General features: G+C 42.1%; 1 protein-coding gene across 1 annotated transcript in view; it reads right to left on the bottom strand.

Moving 5' to 3' along the window:
* The window catches only part of ZNF704 (zinc finger protein 704), a 98,132-nt gene that overhangs the window by 16,285 nt on the left and 70,115 nt on the right, over positions 1-11,732 (bottom strand). Inside the window, exons 7-8 of the mRNA XM_030495266.1 lie at positions 6,583-6,687; positions 1,369-1,463 (exon numbers count right to left, since the gene is read on the bottom strand). Coding sequence (XP_030351126.1) covers positions 1,369-1,463; positions 6,583-6,687 — 200 coding nt within the window. The remainder of the gene's footprint in view (positions 1-1,368; positions 1,464-6,582; positions 6,688-11,732) is intronic.

The following is an 11,732-nucleotide window of genomic DNA, read 5'->3' as shown; positions in this document are numbered from 1 at the left end:
TCCTGGCCACGTCAGGCAGAAATCCCCTTCGCTGTAGAGCTGTGGTACCAGTACTCTGCTCAGCTCTGAGCAGCAGACCTTGGCTACCAGCAGGTAGCAGCTGTGCAGAAGAGGGGAAAAAGCTACCAGCTCCTGCGCTTGCCTGTCCTTCCTGCATGGTTTGCTCTGAGCTCACTGACCAAAAACCAACCAAGCGATCAAGAACTAGTTTTAACCCTTTCCCTCATTAGCAGCATATTCAGCAAGGCAAACAGAATGTGCTTTTTAAGCTGTAATGATTCTCCTGTTTTCCATCTTATAACTGCACTCAAAAATTGGTAAGTATAGAAAATCATCAAAGTAACTGTTAAAATGGAACTTTTTTTTACTCAATACTTAGCAAACCAGCAAACCTGAGGAGTGATGCTACATACAGCAAGTAACCCACCACTCACTACAGCAGTGCCATTGGTCCTGATGTCTTTAGATCAAGTGACTGTGCAGACAGAATTGTTTTACACCCGTACCACATGCTGCATGGCACACACAGGAATTGCCTGGTGATTCCTCTCTTGCATACCTACACATTTTTTGACTACTGAACATTCATTTAATAGGCACAATCCATGAATTGAGCAGATCCTAAGTTCGGTTTGTACCATATGCAATGATCTGAGTCACAAAGAAAATGAAAAGCATGAAGTCTTCCTTTTGTTTTAGAGTACAGTCACCTTCGAGACTGTGAGAAATAGTTTCTTTACTGTAAGAAATTTAGTGTCACAGCTTGATTTCTTAACATAACTTTTTGAATGCTTTTAAAGCAGACTCCGCTCATACATCAGTTAGCTTTAATAGAAGTGAATATAGCTTATGTCCAGGAAGACAAGGTCTAAGAAGCTTTGCTTTGATCTAATTTACTATAAGATATGGTTTCTTATCATTCAACTGAAGCCAAATACCAGACTGACTGAATGGTGATGAATACATATGACAGCCCAGCCTTTCAGGGGAAAAAAGCAAAGCCATGTAAGGCAGCCCAGGATGCTTCAGTTGGAGCAGTGAATCTGGGCAGCACTGCTTTGCAGAGCAATTTAGATCTGCAACTGCACTGCAGACATGCTGGCATAAAGGCCTGCAGTTGCGCTCCACAGTCTGCCTTTTTCATTTCACAACAACTCACTTTTCCCCTGAACTTTACCTTTGATGGTAATGAAAAGCAAAACAGCTCCAGAACGCTTCACTCTGACGCGTTCTAGTAAAAAACTGCCCCAACTGCAATCACAGTTGGTGGTGAGGTTTTTCTTTCTTTGACCATTGACATCTTATTTACTAAATGCCCTTTGGGTTCTGAGGCTGCTGGTCTGTCAGCAGGAGCTAATGGTCCCATACCTCAAGCCAAATGCTACTCTAGGCGGTGATGAAAGAACTGTGTGGGACTGTTTCTGCTCTCCACTCCCTGCAGGACGATTATGAGTTGGTGAGACCTGTCAATACAGACAAAAAAGCTGCTTATGAAGAACATACACATATGAATGCAGTATCAACACTTTTCCCAGAAAAGGCAATTCACGATGCATGGTGGCAAGGATACCCAGGAGAGGTCATTATAGAACATACACACATAACTTCTTGTTGTAGGTCTATTTAGAAAGATGTTCATTTAGCATTAGGTACATTACATTAGCTCCATTTTGTTTTCCTGTTCTACCAGTCATCCTAGCAGAGCAAACCAGAATACAGATCAGCACCACTGCAGGTTTTGGCAATAGGGAAAATAATATATTAATTCTTACTTAAGAACACTGAATAGCTCTTATGAAAACTTGCTCCCATTCAAGCAGAGAAAATAAATGGAAAAATAAACTCCGTCCTGTGCTGAGATCAATACCAGTAACCCCCTGTGACATAAAGGGATTTCACGTGTTGCTCCCGTCTGTGAGCTGGCACTCTTTGCGGAGACAGCCTTGGGGAGGGGGGTTTGCGGCAGGGCAGTTATGATGTGGCCCTCAAGGTTTTAATAGGAGCACAAGGCAGCCCTTCTGATCAAGGCTGCTGCTAGCAACACGTACTGCATTATTTCCTTTATTCTGCACTGTGAACCACCTCAGCAGGTGTCTGCCCTCCTTTGTCAGTGCTCCTGAGTGAAGGGCGTAGCTTGGTCCTCCGAGACTTTCCAAATAAGCCTCCTACATGAGCCTGGGGGTTGGCAGCATTATTTGGGTAATCACATGGCATAAAGCTTGGCCTTAAATAATTCCTAAATTATTTACTGCCAGGCCCTTATTTTGCTCCTGGGTAAAGGCCACATCTAAAGCACCAGAAAAAATTTATGAACACTCATTTTTTGTTGTGTACAGAACAAAAAGCTTCACTTGGGCATCTGGTGCGTGGAGTCACTGCCTCCTGCAGCCACAACTGCAGGTACTGTCAGAGCTCCCTGCGTTGCTGTGACTTCACTCCTGCCCTTTTGAAGTCTCACAGTACCTGGAAGAATGGGAACTGACCTGACTTGAAGAGAGTTACTGAATGTACTTTGATTCTTGATATAAAGCCTATTTTATAGCTACTCCACTGTAGCAAAAAGCTAGTACTTGTAAGGGAGTGCGGACACTCTTTCAACTTTTACTCTTGGCTGGTTAACTACGGAAATTTCTGCTGTAACTTCATGTGCAGCTCACACTGAACAAGTTTAGACCATTACTGATATATGAAATATATCTCCAAAATTTGAAAGAAATTTACTCTCTGCCTCTGCCTGCTTACCAAAAGTCATGTTTTGTACATGCAGAGACCACACCAGCTCCTTCTATCCTATCACTCCAGAATGTTGAGGGGACCTTGTTGTCAACTGCTTTTTTCCCTATCTGTTATCAACCACTTCTCTTGTTTTACTGAAGAATGATTGAAAGACTGAAGATAATATGCAAAGCAGTTACACTTTTCTAATCTTTGGCATTTACCACACATTGCACAGTTTTCCAGTCATTACCAGCAACCGGAGACCTCCAGTCAATTCTTCCAGGGTTCTTAAACATTTTAAACCCCAGGATTCTTTTATATCTACCACTACTAACTGATACCCAATGTATTCCTTGGTAATCATTGAACAAAACGTACTCTGATGGCCTCCTATGTTATAACCAATTACCCTGAAAGCTTCCAAACACAGAACAGGACTGAGCAGTAACTGCAGCGTGCAGACTGTGCCTCCTTTCTCATTCTCCAGAGAGGGTCTCTGCACAATGGTTTGCAGACTGGCACGCCAAGGCAGCTAAACTGCACTGAGGCTGAGCTGTAGTGTATTCTGATACGCTCTGCAGCAGGTCTAAACAATACCAGGTAGTTGTACTCCTTTGTAGGCGACAGCAACAGCAGATTAAGAGGAGGGTGTGAGAAGGCAATCTTTGCCCTCGGAGGCTTTTCACGTTTGAAGTGTTGTCTAGCACAGGGAATTAATGTGGAAAGAAAGTGTCTGTTTGAAGCGAGGACCTGGAGTTTCCAGTTACATCTCCTGGGGGAAACTCTGCTTACAGAGAAGCTTTGTGATCTGTAAACATCAGATTATCAAACTTAAAGGTCTTCTCTCCTGTTCAACCTTTTTGGGTCTTAGGAGCAGGCAGGTAAAACAGTATCACAGAGCAGAGATCACGCTGGCATTCAAGACAACTTTTATCCTACATGACATAAAAGTGGAACTATATGGTCGTTATGTTAACTCCTCCAGTACCAAGACATAGACTCCACCGCTGCTTATCCCACTCACACCATTTAATTCACCCTCCTTGTGCATCTCCATGCTGTGCTGTACTCTAGTTCGGTCTCAAGTGGTACAGCAAACACGAACTTGTCCTTACCGCTTCATGCAGAGAATTGCACCTAGCAACGACTCATAGATGTGCCAACATTCAACCTTCTCTTGCACTTGCAAAGTTGTCTTGGGAAAATGGTAGGAAAAAGTGTATTTCCCATTTGCCTTGGGAATCTAACACGCATGATTCAGAGCACAAAGCCTAAGGACTTTGGAGGTTCCCCTAAGACTCCTCATTTATGACTATAAGACTTCTAGATAAATGTTTACGGTTGGAGTGGTCAGTGTCATCGAAATGAATGGGAAGACACCTACAGTAGGTGTCAAAAAACCCCAAACCACAAAAGAAGACTGTTGAAATTTGTCTCTCTTGTGGACTCAGCTGCTGACATAGCAGCACAGGTCTAGAAAGAAGCCTGTTCAAAACCAGAATGCAACAGCCCTTTCAGGGGTCAAGGACAGAATGGCGCCATTCCCACATCACCAGTAACGTCAGGAAATGTACAGACCTCTGCACTTTTGCAAATCTGTGACTAATCCTTTAATCCTCAGTGGTTTGTCCAGGCCAAGAAAGTGTCCCAAAGCCACTGTAGGAAACTGCTTGAATAAATATTAAGGGTCAGGCAAAAAGTAATGGTTTGGACTTACTCTCTGAATTCCTTTGGGTGCTACAGACATGCATCTAATCTCAGGGACGTATGTACGTACATAACTGCATGAGTTTATAGTATGCTGGCTCTGTCACGTGGTCTGGGCTTAAATGAACCTTGTAAGAGAAGGAAAAAGTCCCCTGAACTATAGCTTTCCTAAAGCAGTTACATTCAGTGTAAGGGTGGGAATTGACAGAGCCCTTCTTTATAAAGCAATATCAAATTTACTCTGAAATAGGAAAAACGAAACTTTCATTTAATATACAGTCATTTAACATTACTTTGTATCTGCACCCTCACATACTGCATATAATTTTCCACTGCAGGCAAGCCTTAGTAATTCATAAATGATCTCACTGATGACAGAACAGTCAATGTGTGCAAACCTGGAAGGTTTTCTTCTTCTTCCCTTTTCTTTGCTAAACAGCCTCATAAATGTTGTTAGACAGAGATGTAAAGGCAGTTCATAGGTTCCTTGAGTGGTTTATAATACTGCCATCATCACTGCTTCCCCAGGCTTTTGTATTGAGATTATTTTGAAACTGTACTTAAATCATTGGCATCTCCACACAGTTCTCAGAGAGTGATTGGCATTTCTTAAATTCTTTTGAGAACTCTCAAGTCTACAGCCACAGATCAACATTGTTGCTGGAACAAGTAAACTCAACGCATACGTGTCTAATCCTGTCCTCTTAAGTGTCTGATTTACAATGTGGCTAATTGCGTTTTTAGATTCCCAACACTCCTGGTACCAATTTCTGCTACTCCGCAGGAGGAGCCAGTTTCATAATTGCTCTGTATCAACCCCATTGTTAGGAAATCAAATTCTCGAGGAACTTTACGGATAGCACGCTCTGTCAAGGCACCCTTGCTGAAATTGCTGCCAGCGTGATGTCTTTCACTGTTAGTTGCTCCTTGATGGAATTTAATAAATATTCATTGGCAGAGCGCAATGTAATTGATTCAGCCACTTTCATTTTTTATCAGCCCTGCAGGATGCCACAGCGTCTGTAGAAAATCTCCGAGGTTTGCCAAAAGTTGACAGTAAGAAGCTTTGGAGATTTACTTGGTGAAGAGAAGGGAGGGAAATAGTATCTCTTATCGCCACGTCTAATAGTCACTGTCAGGAGAAAAAAAAGCTATATGGTTCTCTGGATGAGCAATGTGCTTTATATATCACACTTTAAAAATTCATACATTCATGAAGTGTAATATTAAACGAGATGTTATGATAGCAAAAAGGTTTTTGATCACAGAGTATCAATTTATACTGAAAAATGCTTTCCAATAAGAATTAGGATACATTACATTAATATTTATTTCTACTCATTATACAGAAGATCTTCCACTACTCATAGTGATTTACATTTACTTTCAGCATTCCCCATGCTAGGCACTAGAAGGCCAATCCCTTTGAACTCTTCATAAAGGTTTCTAACTCCCCCTACAGTACCCACACTTATATTGCGTCACATTTGGGACTACTGAAATCAGTGTTTAAGCAAACATCTTATTTCTGCAGTCCTGGTTATGAAATGAGGCTTTGTACACCAACTTTTTTGAAGAAAAAAAATGGGTCAGAGCTGACTTTACCTCTAATACATACATCTAATACATCTTCATTAAAAAGTTGTCAAACTGCAATACATATTAATATAAAAATGCAGTATGTATTGAAGCTATTTTCTGTATAAAACAATAATTTTCTGCTATCAATAGGGGCTATATATATGTAGCCTCCTAGAATCAGACTTTGCATTTCATCTTACTGTTTCTTTCAGTTGCCTTTCAAATATGCTTCATCTTCAGAGTTCATTGAGATAACAGCTCTACTGCTTGAATCCAGTTAGCCTGTTAACATAACCATCACCTCGCTGATTTTTCGTCTAGTTTTGTAAGGAATCTTAGTGGCACAAAAAGGAACATATAGTGCCAGGCTCTGCACCTACCAGAATGTTTTTTTGTCAGCATATTGTTAAAAGAATATATACTATATATCCAATTCTCTGCTTGTAGACACCCAAACATATTTAATTGGTATCTGCTATGTCAAATTTACTTTCATCATGAGGCACTGTGAAACAAACCAAAAAGTTCTAAAAACTTATTATTTTTTCTTTCTTTCTTTTTCTGTCATTCACTTACTGGAATGCCGGTGAAGGTAACTGGAGGCGACTGCCAGGAGATGCTAAAGCTACTGCCATTGGGAGTGAATTTTGCTGACCCTGGAATGTTCACTGGAGGAGTGGCCTGTGTGGAAAGAAATATTATTCCAGTAAGAAGCAGCATTCCTCTCCCAAAGGATTTCAAGGGGTCTTTCACTCCTTGAAACTGTAAATCTACAAGAGACTTTCCAAGGTGGAAAAAACCTGCAAGGCGACAAGTATTCTACCCTTACGAGAGGGGAAAATCATGGATGAGCCAGTAAGGAAAGGACAAATTAGATCTTAAAACCTTGTTTAGAGAAAGGCAACAGCTCTCAGAAGAATCCATTCAAAACACTCAAAAGCTAGATCTGATGAAAACCCACTCAAAAATCAAACTTCATATACAAATACCTTAAAATAATGCCAGGTAGCAGCAAAAATACTATAAAGGATCACCTGTTCCACAGCAATAAACAAGGCAGTGTTTAAACTGATGGCAGCTGGTTTAAAAACCAGAAGACTGGATAGCAAGGCTTCCTGGACAACGAATGGGGTAATGATCAGCAGTAAGGGCTTGTTTATCAGATAAATGCTGTTAAGAATCATCTCAATTAAAACAGTCTTTCCTATTAAAAACAAGGAGCTGAAAATCATCCTTGGGATTCAGAAAACAGCTCTTACAAGACTAAGCTAAAGTAAATACTTGAAAGACCCCCGGGCCCCTTGAACTCTATTGCATCCCCACCTGGGATGCAATATCTGAATCTGCGCTCAGACTGCTGAGCATCTTTCATCTTGGGCCTTCCCCCAGGTTTTCTCACTGGGCTATGAGCCCTCAGGAATTCTTCCCTGACTATTTTTGAATCCCATTTAATCTACAGGGTCAGAAAATTCATACCTTTGCAGTTACCCTGGCTAGCAGTAGCATGAGCAGCCACCATGAACACAGCCTCCCTTTGACTCTTGAATTTCAAGTTGTCACCACAAAGGCGGCTCCTTGGTTTAAACTTACAAAGAACCTGCTATTAAAAATGAGTTTTACTTCTGCCTTTAAGTTGCCTGTGCTTGACAATAACGCAATACACTTAAGTAGTGTTTGTGTTTGCGGCTGCTGAAGCTCTCTCACCACTTCAGGGAAGAGTGCTTCCCTGAGCCACCACCAGGCAGAGAGGACTGATGACAAGCTACAAGCTCATAGTCCCCATTAAAGATAAGCTTCAGAGTAAACAAGTGCTGATGCAATCCCTGGAGTCTCTGCAAGGAAGAGAAACCAAGACCACTGGATGCCTCCATCTATGGCAGCAATGCTCTGCAGGCCAAGCCTGCTGACAGCTCCCAGAGAATCCACACAGACATTTGGAGCAAATGTCCACTGAGCTCCATAAAACATAAAAACCTTGCTGAAAGGCACCAAGAAAAATCTGGCAACTCCAGATGGTACCAGTAGTGCTTCATCACAACCCTGGTCAAACAGGAAGGTGTGAATGACCACAGTGCTCCTGCCAGAAAAAAACAGAGGCTGCTTGGTGGACAGTGAGGTGGCATTGCCTCCACTCAGCATCCCATGGGATATCAGCTCAAAGGTGGGATCAGCCGCGTGACTTTCTCTGCTATTCAAACAAGACCTACAAGGGAAATCCTAGATGCTGGAAGAGCCCAGCTGTAGCTCTTCTATAGCAAAATTTAACAGGTACAGGCACTAGTTTCATAATGACAAGTCAAGAAGTTTAAAACTGCTCTAATTTGTTTCCTAAAATACCATGGTACTCAAACCTTTTTCTCTGTGCCTAAAAATCTACCTCAGACATGACTGGATTTAGACAGTCAACCCTGTTCATTTGTTTCCTAAACATTCACCTTTGGTCACCAAGCAGAGTCATGTTTTTAAGGCTAAGATCTTTAACAGTCTCTTTTAAAAGGTAAGCAACCATACCATTACAATGAACTGAAGAGTTTCTACATCCTGATCTCTCTTTGCTTAGAGACCTCCATTTAATTTCCAATCAAAATATATTCATGGATAATTTATAATTATTTATTTGTGCCAACACTGCCCTTGTATCTGAAATAGCACGTGCTCCTCCTCTTCTCCTCTCATGTTTAACCTCCCACTTTCTTCCCAGGCAGCAATCCCATCCTGTCCTTCCCCCATTCTGTGCCTGAATTGTCAGCCCCGGGGCTAGAGAGGTCCTCCATGTCCTCCCTGACCTCATCTTCAGTCTGATCATCTTCTTTCTACCTCTTCTAATAGGAGTCTATCACCTTTCAGCTTGGTTGACCAGCACCCTACTCAGGATCTCAGCTGAAGTTATCTCAGGCGTCCTGTACAATGACATTAAACATCCTTGTTTCTCCCAGGTATTTCTGACCCAAGAAAGCTGACAACATTTTTTCCCCTGTCACAGCTCTATTGTTGTTGGCTCATGGTCATTCTGTGCTTGATTAATGAACATCAGTTTCCTCCTCACGTAATTTTCTAACCACCCCAGGTTATAGCAGAAAAATCTCATTATCAAAGAATCACAGAACAGTTTGGGTTGGAAGGGACCTTAAAGCTCATCTACTTCCAAACCCCCCTGCCATGGGGAGGGACGCCTTCCACCAGACCAGGTTGCTCAAAGCTTCATCCAACATGGCCAACAACTTCCAGAAATGGGGCATCCACAACCCCAGTGCCTCACCACCCTCAGAGTGAAGAATTTCTTCCTTGTATCTAATCTAGATCTACATTCCTCCAGTTTAAAGCCATTCCCCCTTGTCCTATCACTACATGCCCTTGTAAAAAGTCCCTCTCCAGATTTCTTGTAGACCCCATTCAGGTACTGGAAGGCTGCTATAAGGTCTCCCCGGAGCCTTTTCTTCTCCAGGCTGAACAAGCCCAACTCTCTCAGCCTGTCTCCAGAGCAGAGGTGCTCCAGCTCTCTGATCATCTTTGTGGCCTCCTCTGGACCCTCTCCAGCAGGTCCATATCCTTCTTATATTGGGGGCCCCACAGCTGAATGCAGTACTCCGGGTGGGGTTTCATGTTCTGCCATTAAATTGCATCAAAACCCTATTATTAAAATCACCCAGTCATGTAAGTATGATATATAAATCTTTGTACTGTTGACGTCTACCAGGTTTATTTTATACTATTTGTGTAGTACCCAAATGACTTTATGAAAATGAGATCAGGCCCCAAAACAGCTTTTCATTCAGCTCCACTAATAACATTCAATAGCCCCTTCAAAATAACTCACTGCTGTTCTCCCTGACTCCCCAGCTCTCTCCCCTACACTACATTTAATCTCTACCCTAAAAAATACTGCCTAGATGTTGTAAGATAAAACGCTCTCCTCAAATCCACAGGGATTTGTTCTTTTGTACTGCCTCTTTGTTGTTTACAAAGTTACCTCATCCAAGGAAGATGTTAAGACTGTTCTAGCATAATCTTTCTTTGGGGTTCCTCCATTGCAGTTCACCTCATTTGCTGTACTTTCCACATTTTCTTCATTTATTCTAAATCTTTCCTCCTCCTTAGGACTGGGTCAGAGAAGAGAGTCAGGATGTGCCTGCTCACTTCCCCTTTATACCTTTTCTTACTACAGGTATTACATTTGCCATTCTCATGTCATACAGGAAATGGCACTTAACAGATCTGGTTTGGATTCTTGTGACCCAGCTTTGGATTCTGCATTTTTTCCCCTTTTTTAACAGGAATACTGGCATTCCTGTTACCATTATTCAGCCTCCTTTACCTGAGTTCCTTGAGCTGTGAATTTTGCCGTTTCCCTCCTGATGAAGTCATTTCCACTTTCATGCTCTCATTCACATGAGATATTACCTTCATCACTACGTTCCCATTCAATATTTTCAGTTTTGATATGGATAACACAAGAAGTGAAAAAAAAGTTTTGAACTTCTGCACCCCAGCAAGCAAACTGCAGGAAACGTGGTGGTATGAAAGATGCTGTCGTCACCTTCTCTTCTATTCCATGAAGTTCTATTTGAACTACAATTTCCTTAGGCAAGTGCTTTACTCAAAGGCTGCTTATAAAAAAGGACTGAGTGAGCCTCCAAGTTGCAGGGGAGACTGTCACCACTGCAAATCCCAAATGAAGTAAGACTCTTCTCAGCAGCCTAGACTTGCAGGGCTTAAGCTAGACTTAAATCGAAGTCTTTCTCCTAGCTGGCTTGATCAGTCCCCACGTTGGTGTGCTACCTGATGTGGCTCCCACCTGAGATGCCAAGCTTCCACCCATGCTTTCCGCCATGCAAGAGAGCCTAAAACAACCCTGTGAGTTCTGTGTGGTTCCCTCTCTGTGGTGCCCTTTTTAGTGGGTCTGCTCCAGACACCCAACAAAAAGGTTTAATCTGTACAATGCTGTATATAAAAAGTTATTGCTTCTGATAAATTCAACAGAGTCCAGTTCTCCAGTGCATACACAGGTCACGGACCATACTACTTCAAAGCCTTTATTCTTCTTTTCTCATATGGTATCCAGACCAAACCATGTCAAATTTTAAGATTAATGTTTTCTGTCCAGACTTGGAAGTTTTGGGAACACAGGTTTTAGATCTGATCGGATTTTTGCCATTTGCAAAGCATTACCTCTAAGAGTACGAGGATACCATACATGCCTTTTCATTCTTCCTGCCCTGCTTCACATATGCAAACTGATGTCTCACACTGTACAAATAAAGGAAACGAATTGGTCCTGGCGTCCCTTGGGTACTTGCCAACAGTACAAGCAGAGCTGAAATGAAGACTCTGGGAGGGATTCAGCTGACTGAATGAGAGTTTTTACAATGCAGGAGACTGCATCTGAGCACATCACCTTGGGTTCTCCTTATGGTCAGTGAAGGATTAACTGATGTAGACAGTGGCATACACAGAGCAGCTCTTCCCAACTTCAAGTACGCCTCTAAGTGTGGCTGGATAAATAGCACCCCAATACCCACTGGCTATGGTGGGAGCACAACCAACTAGCTCAGAAGCAGACATCTAAATTTAAATGAGACAAACCCCTTGAGCTGCCCTGAAAACTTTTCAACCTTTCAACTTTTCGACCTAAAACTAGACTTGGCTTTTTAAATTCCAAACACTGTGATCTGACATTTCTTTATGCATTAATGACATTGGTGTAATTGGTGGAGTTCGCTCTCACT

The sequence above is a fragment of the Strigops habroptila genome, chromosome 1, assembly GCF_004027225.2.
Source record: "Strigops habroptila isolate Jane chromosome 1, bStrHab1.2.pri, whole genome shotgun sequence".
NCBI classification, from domain to species: Eukaryota; Metazoa; Chordata; class Aves; order Psittaciformes; family Psittacidae; genus Strigops; species Strigops habroptila.
Note: the sequence above shows the minus strand (reverse complement) of the source record. Positions and strands in the feature narration are given on the sequence as shown.